The 23,082-nt window shown below is 37.9% G+C and overlaps 1 protein-coding gene across 1 annotated transcript in view; it reads left to right on the top strand.

Moving 5' to 3' along the window:
* The window catches only part of ESR2 (estrogen receptor 2), a 58,642-nt gene that overhangs the window by 16,673 nt on the left and 18,887 nt on the right, over positions 1 to 23,082 (top strand). The window contains exons 2-4 of the mRNA XM_074909327.1: positions 9,476 to 9,948; positions 16,280 to 16,455; positions 19,206 to 19,322. Coding sequence (XP_074765428.1) covers positions 9,515 to 9,948; positions 16,280 to 16,455; positions 19,206 to 19,322 — 727 coding nt within the window. The 5' untranslated portion in view covers positions 9,476 to 9,514. The remainder of the gene's footprint in view (positions 1 to 9,475; positions 9,949 to 16,279; positions 16,456 to 19,205; positions 19,323 to 23,082) is intronic.

The following is a 23,082-nucleotide window of genomic DNA, read 5'->3' as shown; positions in this document are numbered from 1 at the left end:
AGAATGATGCACATATTACTGTTTATGTGCAGAGAAAGTTTTGGTATGATTATGAGTTGCATGAGAAACCAGTTTTGAACATCAAGTCATTTAGCATTTGTTTCTGATGTACTGAGTATTACCAGCAATCCTCATCTGTATCCTTGAAATTCCTTGCTCACCTGTTGTCCCCTGCAAGAGGGGCAGAAATCTAAGAGTGAAGTATGGTGCCTTTACTGAAGCCACAAACACATTTTTTATTTTATTTTTTATTTCTAATTTAAAGCTTTAGAACTTTTATTTGCTATTTCAGAACTTTATCAAAATTCCTGTTTACGTTTGTGAATGAAGTTTAAACATAGAATCACCCCTCTGTTGCAATCTTCCTTTTTGCTTTCCTTTTGTAACTTTCCTGTATCTTTTTAAATAAGATGTAACTTACAGACACAGTGACTGTAACACAGTGTTCCAGGAGGACAGCTGTACTGTCTTCATTCTCAGACTGGCAACTGTGTGAGTGAGTGGACAGTTCAGATTCCTTGGACTTTCAAAGGAGAAATAAGAATAGAAATCTTAGACCTGAAGAGATAGACTAAATCTGAGGGTTCTTTACAGTTGATCTCTTAAATGCTGTAAATTAGGAGAATCGGTTAACGGAGCTTCAAGTATTGCTGGAGAAAGTGGAATCACAAAAATTATTTTATATCCCAGTGAATCTGGTTGTTGGTAACCTGATAAACTTAAAATATCACATGAAGAAAATACCCATAGTTTTAGAGATTATTTTAAAATGTTGCAATTGCAGGGTTACCTTCAATAAGTCAGTCACTGTGAGTATCTGTGATTATATTCTGATAAAGAAGGGATTAAAATGTATTAATTAAAACCGCTATGAAGCCATGTTAGTATATGATCTCTTTAAATACACTTAGTTTTAGTTCTGGTTCTTGAATATTGACTTAAAGGTGCAAGTAGCAAAGAACTTACAGTGAAAACAGATGGTGATCCAGGGGGCTGAATAGATTTTATATCTACTGTGTTATTGTGCTTTTCAGTTGTCTGCTTTTGCTAGCAGCAAGAGATATTCACATAGAGTTTGCTGGTCCATCCCTCCAGAAACAGGAAATATGAAGCTCAGAAAACAGAAATCCCAGAATAATTTCTCTGATTTAATTTTAATAAAATTAGAAGGACATTCAAGTTTTTTCTTGATTAATATATTAGACAGATGTCCACCTGTGTGAATCAACATCAAAATTCTGACTAACTCAGTTGAGACAGGATTTTAACTACAGTAAAAGGGAGGTTTTCATGTCCAGGTTAATGATGAGACAAATCTAGAAAAGCTTTTTTTTTTGTTTAAGAGACTAAAATATATACACAAACTTCTGTTACCTGTGGATGATGTTAAAACACATCTGATATGGGATTTCATGCAGCATTATAACTGGTTTGTAGCTTGAAAGGCAAGAATAAGTAATACCTTGGTTTCTGTGTTATTTCAATGAATTAGTGATTATAAGGAAAAAGATATGGCATAATTACTAATTTGTCAGGCAGCTGTAAGTCTCAAGTCATCAAAACTGGGTATCAAGTAACTACATTGCAAAACCTTTTTTTTTTAAAAAGAAGAATAAAATTGCAGGATCAAAAATATTTAGTCCTGAATTATATGTTAATGTGAGGATGCATAGCAAAATGATACAAGTGAAATAGTATTTTACATAAATTCCAATAAGAAAATGAATTGACTTATCACGCAAACCAGAAAAGCAGCTAAAACTGTACTGCATTTTGTACATATTCATACGTAGATTTAATTTCTATCCAATTATAGAAATGATTGTATATTCAAGTTTTATGGCTAAAAAGACAAAAGTTTGCTTTGTGCAGTAAAAGGTAAGGCAGCCACGTATTTATGAAGTGTGTTGTTTGGGTGCTGAGCAGAGCAAGATGTAAGCTGGACACTCCTTGCTGTCACAGCCACACAGATGAAGCCAGTCTCTCGGTGTCTCCCAAAGCACAGTTCAACTCCACAGCTTTACTGGCTGCCTGAATGGCAGTGGTGGAAAAGGCATCTTGCATGTGGCATGTTTGTCTTGGACAGACAGAATGGCCTCTCTTGAAAACAATGCTGACAAGTGCTGTTCGTTGAAGAGACTTTGGGCTTAATAATACCACTAGTGAAACAGATTCACTACATAAATTAATCCTACAGCATAAATAACTTGCATAGTAAAGAGGCTGGCTGGAAAAAAACCACAGTAAATAAGGTGGGTTTATATGGGGGAGGAGAGAGTGGAATAGGGATATTGCACATTGGTCTGACAGGAAAAAGTCTGCTGCTTTTTTTTCCACTCCTCAGGTCACCTAGCACTGAAAAAAGGATTTCCTGACAGTGTATTTGCAAGTAGGGTTTTCTTATGCCAAAGACAGCTATGGTTATCACCATTCCTTCTCAGCCTCATAAAGCAAGAGGTCATTTGAGGAGCCCGAGGCATGGCATGCTCAAAGGAACAGCCAATACATCATGTCTGCTTAGCCAGGAGAAATTAAATCCTGCATTCACTGACATATATGCCAAACAGAAATTCCCACCCTGTGTTTTGGAGCTGCGGCAGGTCAAATCCTTGGGTGGTATAGCATGTGCTGCAGAAATAAATTAGTTCATGCCATCTGGGGATGTGTCCTCTTTGTCTGCCCACCGATCTAATCTTGTTGCCTATAGATTGCCCAGGGGGTCTGGATTTTAAGGGCAGTTATGACCTTACTCTATTGTCCATTGGCCAAAGGGCTCTTAATCTCATCTCAGACTTTTATGCCTGGTGATGGACAGCTGCTGCCAGGGCAAATATCTCATCTTTGCTTTCCTCAGAAAGGAAGACACACAGTCTCTCTCCCTGAGAGTATAGGAAGTTTCAGTTCCTGCTCTACTCATGTTGCCTGTTTTTTTTTCTTCATGTACTGACTTTTTTTTCCCCTTCCCTTTTCTCTCTTACATTTCTGTCTGGCATGAGTGCATTGCTGCTGGTACTGCTCTGGATGTGCCTGCTATGTATCCTCACAGACTTGGCGGGGGGGGGAACCGCTGTGGGAACATCAATTAAAGGCAGTGGTATTTTCAGTCCCCAATTTATTTATTTCTAATAGGGGAGATGATGATTTGTTATAAGAGAAAACAGACAGAACTTGAGTCAAAGAACCTTAGCCCCTGTGCCAGCTCATGTCTAAGCCATGCCAATTACTAAGGGACAGTTATTCAGTAACCTTCCAAGCTGTGTAAAAGTCCTACTGGGCAAAATGAGACTATTTATCCAAATGTATTTGCCTTTTTTGATGTCAGATGATTGAGTGTGGCACTCTGTTTCTCAACAGAGTGATAAAAATTAAAGATGTCCCTCAATACAGACCTTTCTAACGACTAGAAGGTAATGGGGTGGAAGAAGGTTCCTAGATGCTCATTCTAGGGCAATGTGATTAAGGGAGAAATGGTGGTTGAAGGAATTAATTCCTCCTGGATCCGAGGAACTGGTGTATTCCTTGCTGTTGGCACAGAGCTACCAAACCAGTAATTAACTTCTCAGAATTAGCTTCTTATGATTTAGCTTAATTGATTAGTGTGTGCTGAGAGACCCAAGTGTGTTTCAGAGATGCTGGATACAGAAGCACATCCCAGCTCCGTGAAAATCTGAATCCTACGTGGAGGCCAGCCTGTACTGCTCTTCCCTGCCCTTCCTCGCATCAGAGGGAGATGCTTTCTCTTAATAATAAAGTTCTTATTGGACAAGGGTGATATGCTGTGTACTAGCTTCTGCCATGATACTGCTGTGGATTGAAGTGTGATTACAAAATATTCTGATAGATCCTTGTAATTGCTACTTGTGTAATAGTTGTAATAGAAGTTTATTTTCTAATGGAACATGCCAAAATTTTCACACCGACATTCAAATATTCTTTTTGATGGAATATGTACTGAGTGTCCACACTGTACTTTGAAGTAATGATATGGAGAGTAAAAGAGCTAAAGTCTGTGAGTTTGCATTTGTATTGAGCAGGACAGTGGCTTTCTATTTCTGGTCTCTGGATCCTTAAATCTATGAAAAGTATGTAAGAAATGCAAATCATAGAAAGATTGAATCCATTTTGAGGTCTGATAATATTTTAAGGGTCTACAAATTGAAAGGCTGAAAAGTACTGTAGTCAATCTTAACTCTAGTTTGAATTGAAATCTGAAAATATTTTCAAATTGTCTGCATACCTTCTAGTGAACTAATCCCATTGCAGTATATGCAAGACAGCTCTTTGTGTGTGCCATGAACTATTAAACACTGGTTGTCTTTGGACAAGACCTACGGCTCTTACTTTCCTGAACAAAGTTGACAAGGTGGCCAGCGTTCGGGGTGGTTAATGATCCTTTCATAAGCTTCACTCTTTCCAGCACAGGTAAAATTAAATTTTCTCTGCTGTGAATGCCTCCAGTAGTGGATGAACGTAGTAATAAAAAATTCTGTTGGGAAGGGACATTTGGAGAGCAACTAATCCAGCATCCCACCCAAAGTGAGGTCAGGTTGCTCAGGGCCTTTTTCAGTCAAGTTTTTTTATATCTCCAAAGATTTAAAAGATTTCATAGCCTTCCTGGGTATCCTGTTCCTGTACTTAATTCTCACTGTGGAGAATTTTTTCATATGTCCAACTGAAATTTCCCTTGCACTGACTTGTGACTGTGATATCTTGTCCTGACTTGTGCACTTTTTCTGAAAACAATCTGGCTTTGATGTCCTTGTAACTCCACTTCAGGGAGTAGAAGACTGCAGTTAGACCTTCCCGCAGTCTTGTGTTCCTCTGGTGGAACAAACCATGTTCCTTTGTTGCCTCCTGTGTATGTCATATGCATTGAATCCTGAAATATATTTATGAATGTTTAGAATAATCTAGAAGTTGTCAGCGTCCTCAGTAACACAAAGGCTAAGATACGCCAAAGAGAGTGCTCATTTTCCTTAAGCATTGCACAGTATTCTTGCCTGTGTTCTTTTAATCTGCTGTTTTCTTCTGACAAGGTCTTGCTCTCATTGAGAACAGGCTATTAATTTTGCAGGAATGGTTACAACATCTGAGGTCTGGACAGATAGCTTTATTTTCATTTTGTTTCCCTGTCTGTCCCCTACTTGTTGCATCTAGTCCTTCTCTGGTAATAATAAACTTGTTTACTTATATGCCTTCTGTTGGCAGTATCTGGCGCTGCCGTGTTTAATGAGTAATAAGTTTTTCACAAAACTTGAAGCACAAGTGCCATTTTATGCATCAGGAATGACTTTCCTTTAATGATCAGTTTTTGAGAAAATGATTCAGTTCATTGTTGCGGTGAGCTGTGTAAAGTTTAACTTAGCAGAATATTAATAGAAGACTTTGCAAGATGACTGAGGGTCTTAGGTTGTGGGATAGTGGAATGCATGCTTGCTGAATCACCTCTATTAAAACGAAAGGAAGAATGATTGCACTTTAATTTGAGCCTAGCAGAGAATCAGGTCATCTTAATTCTCTATTGCAAAATAGTCTTTGCTCAAAATATATGACTTGCCTATAAAATTCTAAGCATGTTGTAGTGTATGTTGATGGGATGGTGCCTGAGAACGTCTGTCACTATTGCTTTCTGCAGACTGTTGCATTTTTCTAGGAAAACCTATTGTATTATGTTTCCAAGCAGGCTCTAAAACATGGCAGCCTGCCCTCGCTACCCTCTCCACCTATTTTTTATCCCTTTCCAAAACTAAAAAAAAAATAATATTTATTTATTTCTTTCATACAAGGCTTTTAGAAAGATACTTGGTATAGGTAATGTGCAATAACTGACTTTTGAGTTTGTTCAAATAGGTCAGATGGCTTAATTATTTACCCATGTATCTGTTTGACTATGACATCTAAACCAGTTCTTGTGCCTGATCTGGTGTGTCTTGCATGGTGACTCTCCAGTTACATCGAGTTCAATATGTAGAGCTGTTTAAAGACCAGAAACCTAATTTTTTTTTTTTTTTTTTTTTTTGTGGAGAACATTGTTAATATCACATTTTTGTTTCTACATCCTCATGGATAGCGGTGTCATCCTCTGTGTACTGGAGGCAATGGAACTATTCTCTCTTATGTCAGATGTGAACCCTGCCCTTAGTGACTTAGATTTGTGAATGGTAAGTGTTACTTAAGGAATGGGACAAAATAGCTATTTACTTAATAATGACATTTCAGTTGTCGAGTATCTTGCTAAGCTACACTGACTTAAGTGGACTGAAACATTTTCAGTCTCCCAGAAGACTGTAGTATAAAAATAACGGTTACCTGTTTTGTTTCTGTGTCTGGTACAGATCTAGTGCAGTGCTGATAATTAGATCTAAATAATGTACTTTAAAATTGAATCTTGCTTTTATAATCGTTCTTCAGAGAAGGAGGAGATGTTGGAATGGGAGTTCACCTTATGTAGGAGTTAATTTCTGCTTAATGAGTGGTGCTTAATATATGAGGACATTATACCAGGATGGAACTGGTATTGGTGTTACTCACTGTAAACCTTGGCTTAAATGTGGTCATGCTCCCTTCTGAGGTGTTGGTGGAGTTAGTGGAGTTTGTTTTCTCTAGCCTTGCATCTTGAGATCTGGTTCCCTGAGTCTGCAGTCCTTTGACTTCACAGTCCAGCAGTCAGATTTTTGGACCTTCTGAGTGCTAATGGATAATTTCAGCAGCTTCACTTTGTGAGGCTCTGGGCTTCCCATTCTAAATTCTCTAGGTATAAGAAAACATGAACAATGTGATCTCATGTAGATCCATAGCCTACTGTGGCTAAACTATTTTTATGACCCAAGTTAATTATCTTAAGCCAATGCTGTTATTTTTTTTCACTATATTGCAGTCTCCTGAAGACCATGAATACATTTTTGTTTAACCTCCTGGAACCTCCTCTTCTAAATAAGTCATGGGCAGTGTGTTTTTGAGGAAGGCTGTACTGACTTTTCATGGTTGCGTGGACTCATCCCTCTAAAACAACTTCACTCTTGTTTCTCATAACTTCTGTCTATGTTTCTAAATAGTGTGTTGCACTTTGGAGAGAATATGTCCCTCTGCTAAATAGGCAGTTGTCCTGCATACCACTCTACTGCATTACCATGGCAGGAAAACATGATTTAAAGCTCAGCTGATTTCAGTTCATGAAATTGTGTAGTACCAGCTCTCCGTTCTCCCTGCTTCTGCAACGTACATGCATATATTTTCCAAATGTCTGAGGGAAACTACACAACCAGTTGCCTTCTGCAAAAACTCTGGAAGTATCATACCAGACTGTCTCTAGCTATGAGTAGAACAGAGATGTCATGTCTTTCAGATCCTTCTCTTAGAAGGGCTTGGGTTTACCCTGCACTGTGTGCCCTTTGCAGGGAAGCAGCAGGATGCAGTTGGGGCAGTCAGCTCTTGCTGGACATTCCAGATGCTCCTGCAGATTGTCCACACACACCTGGAATACATGCAGCCTCTGAGATTGCAAATACTATACGGCTTTACCTACACAGAGGCTTTAAATGCATTTTGAACTCAGTGTACTTACTGGACTTATTTGTAGTAACCACTGAAAATAGTCTTAAAATAATTTCTTAGTTCCATCATATGCTGCTTAAAAATTATTTGGGGTGCCCACCCCATAATCTGGGAGTGAAATCGCCTTTGAGATTTTCAGGGCTTTTTGCAGTGAAAATTGGATGATGCTTGGTTTCTCTTAGAGGAGACAAGCATCTGGCTGCTGGGGCAAATGAAGTGTGTGGATTGTGTGAGGAGTGAGGTCAGATTCTCCTGCTCTGGCTACATTGGAGTTCCTGTGCAACAACTGCTGGACATAAACAGCTGCTGAGATATCTCATTTTCCTGTTTCCCACAAAGGAAAAAACAGCAGCTGGAACTGAAGTGCCTGAGATTATTTAAATGAGTTCCTGGTTATTTCTACAGATATCTTCAGTTTCATCAACAGAGTTCAAAGTGAGAAGGAAGGATGGACTGTGACTGTTCATTTTATTAAAAAAGACTATTTCTTACATTTTTTTATTAATGCTTCTACCCTTAGTCCTGGTCCTAGAGGAGAAAAAAGTATCAATGGCCCAAGACTGTATACTAGAAATGCCATCTGGCTGAGAATTTTTGGGACAGGGAGGTTGCTGGTTTACTTCAGCAATCCTTTGTTTGAATCTTCCACATCTTGCTTTATGGTCACATGAGGTAAAAAAAGGTAAGAATATTTAGCGTCAACACTTTGGCCACTTCTGGAATAGCAAAGCTTTGGGTTACTTTTTAATTATCCGGTAATTTTTCATGTTACTATCTTATTACCATCTGTAAAAGTACACTATAATATCAGTTCTGGGGGCTGGAACTTGCTATTTTGGAAACAGAATTGTTTTGGATTGCAAGCTGTAATGATTGCATGTCTGTCTTCAAAGCTGGAATGAATTGCAGATGAAACCCATAATGAAGAATTTAAAAAAAAAATTTAAATACTACTGTAAAGTAATGCTTTGAGGACAGGGGTTATGGCTCAGGAGGACTTTTTTTTTTTTTTTCTTTTCAAAATTTTTTCTCCCTTAAATAATTTGGATATACCTAAATCTGGCAAAGAGTATTTACTATGAGCAAATTAAGGTCTCTGTTTTGATAGTTGATTCAGATAGGAGGAAGGACAGAGAATACTTGGGATGGGGATGGAGAGTGACAGAAAATTATAAAACTTCCAGACCATATGAAATCTGTGTTGTCAGCTTTGGAAATACCTGCATTTTGTGACTTCTACTTTTATAATGGCTCTGTTCAGAGGTGCCATATCCAGGGATCTCTCAGTGATGAAGTTGCATTGCTTGCTGACATCCATTACATGTCTTCCTCCTCTCTGGGGAGGGTTGTGTGGTGGAGTTCTGGTTTTGGAAGGTAGAGGAAATATATGTGTGTGTGTGTGTTCTCAAAATATCTGCTGTTAAATGTTTGTGCTGATAAAGAGAAGGCTGAAGTAGTACACCTATAACAGTAGCAGGAGGTGGTGAGTTTTTATAAAGAGAATTGATTTCTCAGGGCACTCACTCCATGGCTGTGAACTGTAGGGTAATTTTGCCTCTGACAGAGCAGTTTTACTCTGGTTGTAATGAGTTACTTTTGTTAAGAACCAAGTTGTCACCGGCATCTGTTTCAGACTTCCAAGTGGTTTGGTTTTTGTCTTTTTTTTTTTTTCTTCCATTAGTTTTTAAGGGAGTCTAAACTCAACATGTGTCATAGCCTTTATTTTTAAGGAAGTTCTAGAAAGCTTTCTTAAAGGTAGTAAATTTTTACATTGACTGTTTAAGTGCCTTTGGTATGTGATCTCTTTTAACAGGATATTTTTATATTTTCTGATTTACTGATTCCTTTTTCTTTTCTAGAAAAGACAATAGAGAAATTTCTTACTTTTTAATTCAACTTTTTTTATACTTTATGACTTTAGGATGAATATTTAAACAACAATCTTCAGTCTTGCTTCAAAATGTCCCTGTGTGCATCTTCTCACAAGGACTTTTCTCAGTTGCTGCCACTTCAGGATATTGGATGCAATAAAACAGAAATTAAAAACTCACCTGCTGGTATCATCTCTCCAGTTCCCTACAGCTGTAATCAGTCCACATTGACAGCAGAACACAGTCCAGTATTTATTCCCTCGTCTTACATGGAAAACAGACATGAATATTCTGCAATGGCATTCTGCAGTCCTGCTATGATGAATTACAACATTACCAGTAATTTTGGTGATTCAGAGAGTGCATCTGGGAGGCAAACATCAAGCCCCAATGCATTATGGTCCACTTCTGGCCATCTCTCCCCTCTGACATTGCACTGTCAGTCATCGCTTCTATATGCAGAGCAGCCAAAGAGTCCGTGGTGCGAAGCTAGACCGACGGAGCCAGTGCTACCTGTGACCAGGTCAGTACCACTCACTTCTTTAAAACTGCTGAAAATTATTTGCAGTTTCTTTAGTTTTTTTAAGTATTTTCTTTTTCTATTTGACTTCCATGTGTTGGTCTCTGAAAAAAACCAAAACCAAACCAAAAAGCCTCCACCAAACACCAAATCAGTCCTGAGTGTTGTTTTTTTTTTTTAAAATGTAACTTCTGCAATAGGATTTTACAATAGCATGTTAGAGAATGATACACTGACACAAAGCATGACAAATGCCTTCAATGTGGGAACTGTTTACTGTATAAACAAAAGTTCAAGACTGCTGGGTACTACTTTGTGTAATAAAAATGAATTTTGCACTGACAAATTAAGTCTTTTGAGTGAAAGAAGTAAAAGTTTATTCTTTTTTCTTGTTCATACAATGTTGTTTGGATTCCATATTATCTGGATTTTTTTAAATGTTTTTTTACGGCATCTAATGGCTGTGAAGATTTTTCATGAACTTAGAATTCAAGGGAAATGTTATCTTTGTGTTTTGGTTTTAGTATTAACAGTTATACAGCAACATGCATCATGTGTAAAAGGGTGCTGCTACTGAAAAAGTCTGATGTTTCTTGTTGTTGTTCTCAACTGACTTTATGAAGGCGTTGTGAACAGCAGATTCACAAGCTAAATTTTCAGCTGTAAAGAAAGCTGTAACTTTGCAAAACATGTTCCCATTCTGCACATTTACTCATTACAAACCATAAGCAGTGTGTAGATCATCAGCTGATGAAATTACCCATTCACGGGTGCAACAGCTGTTGGATGGATAAAAGCTCGGGGTGTTGCAGGTGCTGTTCCTGTTTTAGCAGCTGTATGTTTATTTATAGGGCTCCTTATTTAACTTCAGTAGTCATTGTCTCTATGAAAAATAGAAAAGGATTTGTACTATTTTTGAGACTACCCACGTTCCTTCTGCAATGGGTGGGGTCTTTTGTTGACTGCACAGGGCTAAGGTGTGAGGTCTACATCTACTTCAGACTTGTAGGCTGCACAGATCTTCACCCTGGCCACCTGGCTAGTCTCTATATGGAGTCAGCAGAGAGTAGCAGGCAATTCTGGAGTGTAAATCTGTTTTAAATGTAGGCGTGTGGTTTGGGGGAGGCTGTTTGGATACAGAAGAATTTCCCAAGCAGGTCTAAGGTGACTAGGGCTAACATTGAAACTCTTCCCACTTTGGTTAATATTACAAAACTCTGACAGCCCTGGGAAGGCTGCTCTGGGTTAGTGTTTGAAACCACCCAGATGATGGGACAGCAGCTGGAGTAACCCAAGAGCAAGAGCATCCTATCTGATGCTCTTCAGTGTGCGCTCTTACATAGACAGAAGGGAAAACAAACCTACCATGCTGGAGTTTAAATAAGTCTTCTGCTGTTTGTATAGATTCATACAGACTATTGCTCTTGTAGCTGATGATGACCTAAATTAAAGAGGAGAAATCCATGAGATCTGGAGTTAAAATTTATGGATGTTCTTTATTGTTCAGCAGCAAGTAACTATAGCGTTGCTTGGTAGCTGGACCTTCTCAGTGGCTCGTTTCAGTATGATGCATTGTAACACCCCTTTTGTGTACAGAAGTTGTAAAAAAGAAAAAAAAAAATTGACATGGAAACACCAAAATCAAGAGTTATAATTTCCTTATTGTGGATATCTGTCCTGAAATTAGGCTGTAAAGAAAAAAAAAAAAAAAAAAAAGCCCTGTGTTTCCTTTTGCTTTATCCTTTGGTGAGGTATTAAATTAATGTCATGAACATTATATTTATTGCCATGGGAACAATGACTGTGACACTACAGATTCGTAGATTATATCTTGAAGGAAGAGTTCTTGGGATTGAAATTTAAAGGAATAGCAGTGGGGGAAGGGAGAGACTAATGCTGTAAAGCCTAAGTCATTTTAAACAGCATTGTAGCTCGAGAAAAGGGATTTTGTTTGAAGATGAGTAAGAAAGCAATACTACATGTTTAAGCCTGTTACAGAGTTTATTTTACCTTTCAATATAAAGCAAGTCTCACTGTGAGAAGAGTTCATTTTCCCTGGGTGTAAATTTATGTTAACATTAGCTAAATGTGGTCCATGTTGCTAAAGCTGATCACTCTGTAATTTGGATCTCCTTAAAATAAGGAACCTGAATTCTCAGCGTTCCCCTTCCTCACAAATAGGCTTATTATAAGAATCCAGAAGAAATTTATTTAACTTCATTAAACACAAATGCTATGCAGTATGGTGTTACTTTGTACTAATAGTTCAACAAAAATTAATTGTATTCCATGTAAAAATGGATGTGAATTTTTAGAGTTCCATTTCTTTGGTATGAAATATCAATAATATGAGGATGAAGACTGCTATACTTACTTGCATTGTAGGTCCTGTATCTAGTGAAGACAATAGAAAGAGTCTCATAAACTTTGTTGGTGCAGGATCACTCAGTTTATGTTAAAATGACATAAAAATAAAAAGAATATGATAGTGTAATTATATTTAAAAGTAGTCTGAAATTTATTTCTGTCTTCATCCCCTAAATAAAAAGTATTTTAATAAAGAAACAAAAGGTTTATATTCCAAATGAACAGGTATATTACTTCCTAAAAAATATAAGGAAGCTTTAATGAAGTTGCTAGAGTGGTGTTTCTGGAACTTAATTTGTTCTTTTCTATTATTTTCCTTGTGCTTGTGACTAATTGTAGGTAGAGCATGTACGTAAAGGTTTTTGGGTATGCAGGCTAACAATGTTTGCTTAATTAGAAATGATTTAGTAACTTTGTCTTGTTCACTGTGTGCTAAAATCATATTTATACATTGCTTAAACTCTGCTCTGAGCCCATAATTGTTTGCACTATTCTTCTATCCTTTTATTGTGCTAATTCTGAGGAGCACTTAAATGTATCTGGAAGTCTGTCTGAGGCGATGGGTTGGCATCTCCATTTTATGATGGAATAGTTACAGAGATTATGCAAAACATATGTCTCTTAATGTTGATATATCTATAATATGATTTTCAGCATATTAGTCAATGTTTGGAGTGTAGCAGAACCTGTGCTTTGGAGATATAAATATTGATGGTTGTGTGGTCTTAACAGTTCCAGTTATAGGGCAGGGTTTAGAAAATGAGGAAGATAAAGGCTGAAAAGTATTCTTCAGCTGATATTTGCCCATCACTTTGCGCACATTCTGGGAGAGAAAGGAAGAGCTGCCTTCATCCTACAGTTTAGGCTTCTATGGGATTGAATTCTCTCCAGGCACTGAATAAGCCAGTGGCCTATGGAAGGGAGGGAAAAATAAAACCTGGACTATTAATTTTTTATTTAATGCTTTTATATTTTTCTCAGTGGTTGTTTTATTTTTGTTTGTTTTTTTTTTTCCTCTTTCTTTTTATAATGTACAATAGTTTAGGCTTCAAGATAACCTGACAGACAACAAAAGCCATGTGCAAATTTTGCTACTTTCTAGGTCAAATCCTTGCCACCCTTCATTTTTAATAAAAAGTTGAATTTTAGTTCAAGTTTTTTGGGTGTGGCATATACATCAAATACTTGCTGTGGCAAAGCTAGAGGTAATTAGGAGGCACAATAGATACTGAATAACCTAAATAGTCTTGCTAATTCCTTCTCTTTTGGGTAATCATCTTGTCGCTGTTGATGACTAGTAGGAAATCACTGACTAGTTACTTTCAGAAAAAAATTCTTTTTATGGAAACATAATATCTCTATATAGAAACAACGATTATAAAATAGGGATGAGTATTAGGAGGTGTAAAGTAATAGATCTTTCACCATGTGGTTCCTCAGTAGCAGCCAGGGTACATCCCCCATTTTCCTGCATCCTTTGGTGCAGGAGCTTCGTGGGCATCCAGCCAGCTACTGCCAGTTCTTCTGGAGGAGCTGGCAGCTCCTTCATCTGCTGAGCGTGCTGGCGTGCACCAGTCCCAAGAGCACTGGGAGATGGTCTCTGACCATGCGTGAGGCTATACCTGCTCTGGTTTGCTGTTTGTGTGGAATCACTCTCTGATCACAAGGTCCTCAGCATGAGGAACGTGTACCTTAAAGCTCTCAGCTTTTTCCTAGTTCTGTTGTCCTTAAAGATGACAGTAACAAAATGATTGGGTTTGAACCTCCTGCTGTGCTGCTGCAGCTATCGCAGATGAGCAGATTTGATGGCCTTTCGGTTTGCAAGAGGAATTCATTCCAGATTGTTGCTCTGTGTGCAAGTTGTTTGCCAGAGTCTTGCAGAAGTCACGCAGCTTGCATGTGTGCAGGGTGACTGTTGTTAAACTTAAGCAGGGAAAGAAAAAGTGTTTTTTAAAACACTTGTCATGGCCTGAAGGTAAAAAACAACATTCCTTAGTGAGAGGTTACTGTCTGTGCTTGTGCTTTATTTTAATCCACAACATCTCAGTGCTTTAACAAGGGCAACAAACATCACTCTCTACAGCGTATCAATCAGTCACTGAGATGCTCTCTAGCTGATTTTGATTCTCTTCTGACTCTCACAATGGGATCATGATTCCCAAGTAGAGCTTAAAAATATACCTCTTCTAATGTGAAATGCCAAATTACCTTTTCTTCCAAACAGGAAGGAATAGCAATGCTTTTTCCTCCTTGCATTAGCAGTATATTGGGACTGTATCACACACGCTTTTCATTGTAAGGGACAATTCCCCCACACGGGTCTTTCCAGCGTGGCAGAAGGGGAAATAATTTAGTGATTCAGCGATCCATTAACAGGAGTGTGTGTGTGTAATCAAAGACTGGCCTTGTTAAACACCTGAACACCCTTATGCCCAGCACTATCTGAATGAATTAACCTTTTTTAAAAGCTTGCAGTAACTTCATTGTACAACAAACACCTTACTTTTTCTCTTTTGGAATTTGCTCAGAGAACCACCCTTTTTTCTTTCCAAATTTTCTGCTAGGAAGTTGAAGCACATTCCCCTCAAATTCTTATAAACTTGATGATTTTTAGTTAGTATGTGGATGCGTTTGTCCTTACCTCCTGTCATGAAACCAGCACAAGGTCTAGTTTTAATATATTAGTTAAAGCCTCTTTGACAGCACTTTCAGCATGTTTCTACTGTTCTGTTTAAACTTGCTCTTGTTGGTGAAGAGGTTTCTTCTGCCCTGGCAATGTACCCTTGTTCTATCCCAACTGATACTTCTCCTTCTCCCTAATCCTTCTGGAAGGTGGGATGAGCATAATTCTACAGTTTCTAACTTCTCCCTCTGTGCTTAAGTTTATAGGTATAAGTTGACTATACTGCTTTCCTTTAGTCAAACTGCTGCTGAGAGTTTTCATGACACTATTTTCTATCTAGAAATTGTATTGGTCATGAAGGTAAGACATGCTAAAACCACCAAGATAATGAAGTCCAGACAAAAAGTACAGAATGGATATGCTTCCTATATCTAAAAACTGTTTTACTGATAATCTAAGTTCTTTCCTCTTGCTGTTTGTTTACAGGATTTTGGTGTCAGGAATTGGCTGTTATTTCATGTTTTTATCCTGTTCTAGTTTTAATCTAGTTGCTAAGAATAGTTCCAGTTAGATACTGGAACTATTGTTGTTGGAACTATTTTCAGTGCTTCAGGAATGCATATATCTTACTAATTTGCATGGAGCAATAATTTTTTTAATGTATGAAAGGCTTTTATTAACTGTGTTTCTCCATTTTTCTTGTATTGAGACTTTCTTCTATTTAGCATTAGGGTGATCAACATGGGTCATCACCTTGAACCGAAAAGTTTGTCTAACATTGTGAGTTCATCTTGTAGGCTGAGATTCACATCTTAAGATACTTGTCTCCAGCATCTCATTGAATGAATAAAGCCTTGTTTAAAAGATTAAATACTTGAGATTAGATGTGTATTGCTCCATCTAGAATTTTGCCTTACTAACAGTATGAAGCAACTGCAGCTCTGTGGTAGCGTTTATCATGTCAGTCTGAGCTCTCTCAGTTTACATTTTCCATGTGAAGCTTCCCAAAGGCAAAGTCCACTTGGTTCACAAATTCCTAGACTTGCACATTTCCAAGAATTCTTCAAGATCCACCACCATATGATTTTTTCCCAGAGTTCATGTGAATGACGCATTAGTAGTCCAGTTTTATGCCCTCAAGAATTTTATAACTTTATAGTCTGTCACCACTGAAAGATTCTAGGATTTAAATAACCTTATAATAAAAAGGCTTAACAGTGTTTCACACTATCCTGTGTTCAGTAATAAGAAGGCTCTGTAGAAAACAATGGAAAATAATTCAACTCTTTGAAATGTAGATTAATTTTTTCCTCTTTTATAACAGATGTTTTTCTTTTCTATCAGAGAAATGTTAAAAAGAAAAACTAATGGCAGTGACTGTACAAGCCCAATTGCAAATAATCCTGGCTCAAAAAGGGATGCTCACTTCTGTGCAGTCTGCAGTGACTATGCTTCAGGATACCACTATGGGGTCTGGTCATGTGAAGGCTGCAAAGCATTCTTTAAAAGAAGTATTCAAGGTAGGAGAATCAGCTTTTGATAACTTTGCTCAAATAAGTTGTTTCATATGCTCAGGGCTGCAGCGGCTGATCTAGTAATGAGTTGATCTAAAATTCTGGTGTATGGTGCTGCATGCTGAAAATGGAGCAACACATAATTTGAATGCTCTATCTTTTGGCTCTTATGTTATCAGATCTGGAAACATTATAAAGTGAGAAATTGATTTCTTTAGGGAAGAGATGGAATACATGGCATGGGAAAGCCCTTCAGGAAAGGCCTTGGTGGGATGGCACCGCGGACTTGTGAATCTGATTGCAGTCTGTGTCCCAAAGTAGACATATTAATTGTGGGTTTGTTGTAATAGGCACAGTTAGAGTAGGTAATTGTCTGGAGACTTTTCTTGCCAGGAACTATTCTTGACAAGTGTACATTGCCTGGAGCTGTTGAGTCATAGCATATAATTGCTACACATACTTTTATATCCTACATACTGTGTAGATAGTACTAGGAACAAGCCTCACTATTGTTATTTCTCAGCTCTCCACCCCCAAGAGTCTACATTGCAGTATTTCTTACTCTAACAGATCTCTCTGTCTATGATTTCCATTTCAGTGTTTAAATTCTTGAATATTTGGTAATTAGTTCAAATTTGCTGAGTGGCTGCAGTATGAAGTAAATATAGGTCTCCGTGTTTGTTACCACAGTCTGTGGGCAGTGACTTACACACCAGCTTTAGACCACTTAATTTCTTTAACCTTGGCTGTAGTTTTTATGTTCTTTGGCCTCATCTGGGGCCTCTTGGTGGAAACTTAATTGGCTTGACACTGTGACACTACATTTGGATGCTAACACGGAAAATCTTGTCATTTTTTTTCTGTAATGTTTCTCTTCTGCACACAAAGCCTTTAGCAATCTTGAGATATTTTATTTTGGCTCAATGTGACAGAGCTGGTGTCACCATTAGAATCAAATTTAAGTCAGAACTTGCTTGCCCTTTCAATTTATTGTGCAAGTTCTGACTTAATAACAATTGCTATACACTGGTGCAAGTACTTTTGATTTTTAAAATAATTGAAGAGAACTTTGTCTTCAGTTTGTCACAAATGGAGGCTGAATTTGATCTCAAAGTGTTTTCTGTCAGGAAAATTGTTTGCCTGCTCTGTGTTGCTTACCTGTGCTTTGGTTGTGAACAAGTTACCTATTGTGGCCTTTTGTACACCTTAATGTACCCTGTCAGGTAACATTTGTTTGTAATTCAAATACATGAAAGTAAGTTCTTGGCATAAAACACTATCAAGCACTCAGTTGCAACTGTTGTTATGAAGAATATTGCTCATAGAAATAAAAAACTTCAGGGTCTACCATAGACCAAAATGTTGGGCTAATGCCTAGTTAAAATTGGATGGTATGACCGAGCAACTGTGTGTGGTCTCCTCTGCTTGTCCAAGTTTGTAGTGTAGCGTATTTGTCCACAACTCTGAACATCTGCCTGCAAGCTAAACTAGCCCAAGGTCACAGGAGTTTTAAACCACTTTATATATATGTGTGCTTGGGTTATAGTGCAACAGAGAGCTTCCTTCTCCATTCCCCCCATGTTGCGTGAAGAGTGATAAACAGTAATCTGTTTTTCAGTCATATCTGCCAGTAGGAAACTGGACAAACTGTAACCTGATCTCTTCTTTTTCAAAATGTCAGTTCAAAAATTCAAGGTTAAAATTATTTTAATATTGCAAGGAAATAGTCACAATGGTTCAGTTAAATAATTACTCTTGGAGACATGAACTCTTGGACTTGCATCAAGTAAAAAAACTCTAGTAGCTGTATCTTTGCCTGATCTATTCTTAAAGTTTAAAAAAATAACTTAAAAAACAGCCTGAGAGAAAAGTTAAGAAATGTAAATGAGCAAATATTTTTTGCATCCTTTGATAAATACTGCGAGAGAGATTTCCAGTGTTTGGCAGGAGATTATTTGACTGTATTTACACCAAGAGCATACTGAAGTCCAGTTTACAGTAATTAATCTTTGGATCAGATTATTGATTAATGAAATACAATAATATAAAGGGGCTTGGGGGGAGGTGAGCAGTGAGGTGGGAGAGCAGAAGACAACAGAAGAGGCTGTAGTGGAAACTGATGAAAATAAGAGAAACACTTGTCCACAGTATCTAAAAGTTATACCTTCTGTTTGTGCTTTTCTTCGTACTATACAGTATGCACTATTTTATATTGGTCTTCTTTCTCTCTTGGGTTGCTTTTTTTAATTAGCTTTGGTCCAGGGTCAGTCCTCCAAAGGCGTCTTCTTTCCTGGAATTCACCACATCAGGGAGTTCAGCAAATAGAGCTGTAGCTTACTTAAATCTTTGCAGGACTGAAACTGTGTGCACTGATGTTTTCAACTCTGATGAGGGGAAAAAAACCCCTACTATCTGCCATCTGTAGAGTCCCAATATACAGTAAGAAGTTGGAGGTTGGGAACAAATTTCCACAAGAGCCTATGTCCCATTTTCAAAAATGAGTTGGTATTAGGAGGTGCTTCGTTGTCCAACAGTCACTTCTACAAGGTGATCTATGTTGTCTGCTTGGTATTTGAGGCCATAGATTAACAGTTTTTGTACAGGATAAATATGCATTTTTGGATCAGTTAAATTAATGGAGCTTAGATATATGTGTATGAAAATGTTGAGATGCTTAAATTCAAGAAGGTTCTGATTTGGGAAATGACCACAAGAGACTGTTGGAGATGTTAAATCCTCTTCTTACTCTGCTGCAGGACATAACGATTACATCTGCCCAGCTACCAATCAATGCACGATAGACAAAAACAGGCGCAAAAGCTGCCAGGCATGCCGGCTACGGAAATGTTATGAAGTGGGAATGATGAAATGTGGTGAGTTTCGCATGTCTGTGCTGTTTGTTTGGGTTTTGCTGGCTTTATTTTTTCCCCCTCAGTCAATTCTATATAGCACTTTTTTTTTTTTTTTTTCCCCCTTGAAATCCTAAAATGGCACAACAGACAAATAGAGCAAGATCTAAGCTGATTATATAGGAAGGAATGTACTGATTCTTAGAAGACTTTTCATTTTCAGAAAAAAATCTGTGGAAAGGAGTAAGGTATAGGTTAAGCATGTGAAAACCGTAGTACCTCTGCAGAGCTCTGTGAAGGCAGTTTTCTTGCATGCTGTGTTCTGCAGAATGGGAAACCAAGACCCGCTGCTGCCTGAGCCCCAAGCCAAACTGAAATCCCTTCTAATATGGGGTAAATGAGCCTATACTGTGCTCTGCTGGTTGAATGTAATGCAAGAACAGCAGTGCCTCATCAAAGCAGTAGTTAATTAACCCAATATCCTGCCTCCAACAGTGGCAGGGGCGAATGCCTCAGGTGTGTAAGAGTGACACTAGCACCTAAGTGAAACTACTGACAACTCCCAGCTTCCAAAAATTAGCAGTGGGGGACTTATGGTCTAGAAGAGGTTTCTTGTATTTAATAGGTCTTAATATATTAATAGAATGGCAACTTTTCCATTGTTGCTTTTTTTTAATCCTGTGAAGTTTTAGCATCTACAACATCCCATAGCAGCTTGACCACCTGCCATGTGAAGAACAAGCTCTCTGGTTTCCAGGCTTTTTTGTGGGGCTTTGATGGGGCAGTAAGGGAGGGCAGTGGGCAGGCTTTTCTTTTTTTGAACAGGCTGTTTCCAGATGATGCCCTGCAGCTCTTCCATCAGAAGAAATAATGAAGAACTGCTCATTGTCCCTGCACCACTCAGAATTACCCAGCTTTTTCTCGTATTCCTGTCTTGTACTTACAGTGATGTGACTTCAACATAGCTGTACATTTATAGATGAATTTCTAAAGGTTACTTGTAAGAATAAAATAAATTGAAAGATATTTGAATAGCTAATGTACTTTCATAGTCAAGGTTTGTTGTTTCTTATAGATTTCCCAATGTATATAATAGAAATAGGTGGGAAAAACATCCCATAGGAATAGTGGAATGTAAAAAAGTCACTGTGCTTGATCGTCTGTGATTTGCAGGCGTGCATCTCATTTCATTGCACTTAATGTAGATACCTATTTCTATTTCAAGGCTAGGCCCTGTTTTCATCCTCTCACGGCTTTGATCTGAAGGCTGTTTGCAGAATATTATTTCTTTCATTAGGAACATTCTTTAGAACTCCAGCCTGCGTTTACTGATGGACAATTAATGCCCATTTGTTCTTGTGGCTGCACTGTCTTGTAGCTTGGAGGCTTATCTTCTCTTTATTATTAATGGTCTGGTTGTATTTATGGACTACATCGTATCCCTTCACAACCTTTGTTTTATTACACTAAATAAAGAAGAAATCTTCTCCTCTTGCAAAACAGGAAAGTAGACTGAATCTGGAAGTCGTCAGGGTAGCTTGTCTGTCAGTCTGCTCCAGGTGGAAATAATCCATTTTGCACTGGGATGACCAGAATCATGGATAGTATTCCTGTGAACTCTCCTCACAGTAGCAGCATTAATACATATCTGTTTCTGCAGGACCTTTTCTCTGCGTACAACCCAGGATCCTTTTCATGGTTGTATCATGCTGGCAGTTCATAATCATTTTATGATCTGTTATGATTGCAGCCTCCCTCTTCATTTCTAGCTGGTAACTCTCACCTTAGAGCTAAAATTCCAATTTTTCCATGTATTATTTTTATACTCCTGAAGTACATTTAGTTTCTGTTGCTCAAGTCAGCTAGTTCTTTCTATATGAATCTTCTGTCATCTTCTACACTAATGATGCCTCTCAACAGTATTGGTGTTTTTCATTAATATGGTTTTAGCTACCTTTGTTGTCTGGCCTCCAGAAAGGAAAGCCTTACACTTGCAAATGAGACTTCTTTTGAAACCTTACTTTCTGAATTGTGTCACTGTCTTTTGTTCATCTTTATGACTGAAAATTTTACTCAAAGTTTTTCCAACAGGGCTTTCTATCAAGCCCCAGTTCTGCAGTCGGAGTGTTTTTGTAAAGATTGATTCCAGTATGATATTTTAAGGTGATCCTCCACAATACTTTCCTTAGAATAAAAGGATCAATTTAATTGTCCAGGAAGTCCTGGTTTGTGATTAGAACCCAGAGGCACTATGTTATTATAGGTAATAAATAATAATATGTACTTATATCTTAGCCTGTGTTCCTTTTAATCTTGTCACATATTCATAAGCATATTTTCCTACAACAGTGAATGTTTATAGGACATTAATGACTGTGCCAGACAAAACCCAACACTTTGAAACTATAACAGGAAAATAACAGGAATTGTATTTTTAAAAAATCGGGTTATTTAATAGTAGCACTGAAATTTGAGACTTGAGAATCTGTGAGTCTTAACAATTTAATTTCAGAAAAAGGAGTATAAAAATTACTCAGAATTGTCTGAGTTGCCTGATGAGTTAAGTGGCACCTGTGAGTAAAGCTGATGCATGGATGGACACATGGTGACAGACATTTAAACCGGACAGATTTTATGACTGTATTTCTTGCATGAAACATAAATGCTATTTCCTGCAGACCAGAGTTATTATCTTTCAAATTCTTTGTTAGAGCTATGCTTTAATACCAGGTTTTTTACTGTAGAAAGCCATAAAAGAGTACATTTTACTTTTAATGAAGGCTTTTCCCCATCTTTGTTCCTTTCCCAGGTCACTTAGTGAATGCATTGGTTCACATCTGCTAAAACCCTGGATAAGATAGAATGGTTTGTAAGTGCATTTTTGCTCAGCGGTGACTTGTTGTCCAGCAGAAGTGATAAAAGAACCTCAATTACCACTTTGTAGTTTATCAAAGATCTTCATAAAAACTCTGCACTGTTTGCATCAAATCTTTAAATCTTAACTTTTCATATTATCAATAGACACCTTGAGAAAAAATACACGTGTGTGTATATATCACATACATTTCTGTGTGTAAATGTGATTAGGCAGTACATACCACCTTTAAAACAGTAGGAGGCAGTAGGAAAGTGTTGCTTTGGAGTTTTCTGGTCTGAAATTCTCTTGGATGTCTTTGCTTTCATAAATGTTGGGAAGTCAACCCAACAAGCCACAGGTATTTCAGTGGAGGCGAGCTTGGGGGTGCTTTGTGTGAAGGGGATAATGGATTTTCTTACAAAATATACCATCATTGCCAAAAGCACATTCAGGGTCTTAGACACCACATCTGCAAATTTCTCCATGGGAAGTCTGTGTTGCCTACTGTTCCAATCAAGACATCTACTGCTAAATTTTGGCACTAGGACAATAGTAGGAACAAGGAAAACAGAAGTACTGCAGTTAACTCTGCCGAGCAAACTCGAATAAAACAGATCAGGGTAAAATTGATCTTCTCTTGGAGCTTTCTGGTGTTTACCTGGGGAGCTGAAAAGGGCTGGTCTGTTTGCCAAAGGCAGGAAAGTGGGGAGTTGCTTCATCACTTAACTATAGCCACTCTGGGGAGCAGCTATGCTCATGCTTTTCCCTTTTGCTTCCTGAGGCTCAAATAGACATTCTTCCATAAAGGAGCTTTCAGTTTCACTGTTGGACTAGACTTACCTTTTATTTCTCCACTCTACCTTGCTCCTGTGTCTTTTCCCCCCAGTTCTCAACGTGTTAAAAATGCTCCAAAGAATAAGCTCCTTT

The sequence above is a fragment of the Athene noctua genome, chromosome 6 (genome assembly GCF_965140245.1).
Source record: "Athene noctua chromosome 6, bAthNoc1.hap1.1, whole genome shotgun sequence".
Lineage (NCBI taxonomy): Eukaryota > Metazoa > Chordata > Aves > Strigiformes > Strigidae > Athene > Athene noctua.
The sequence above is the reverse complement of the archived record's forward strand: the minus strand, read 5'-3'. Positions and strand labels throughout refer to the sequence as shown.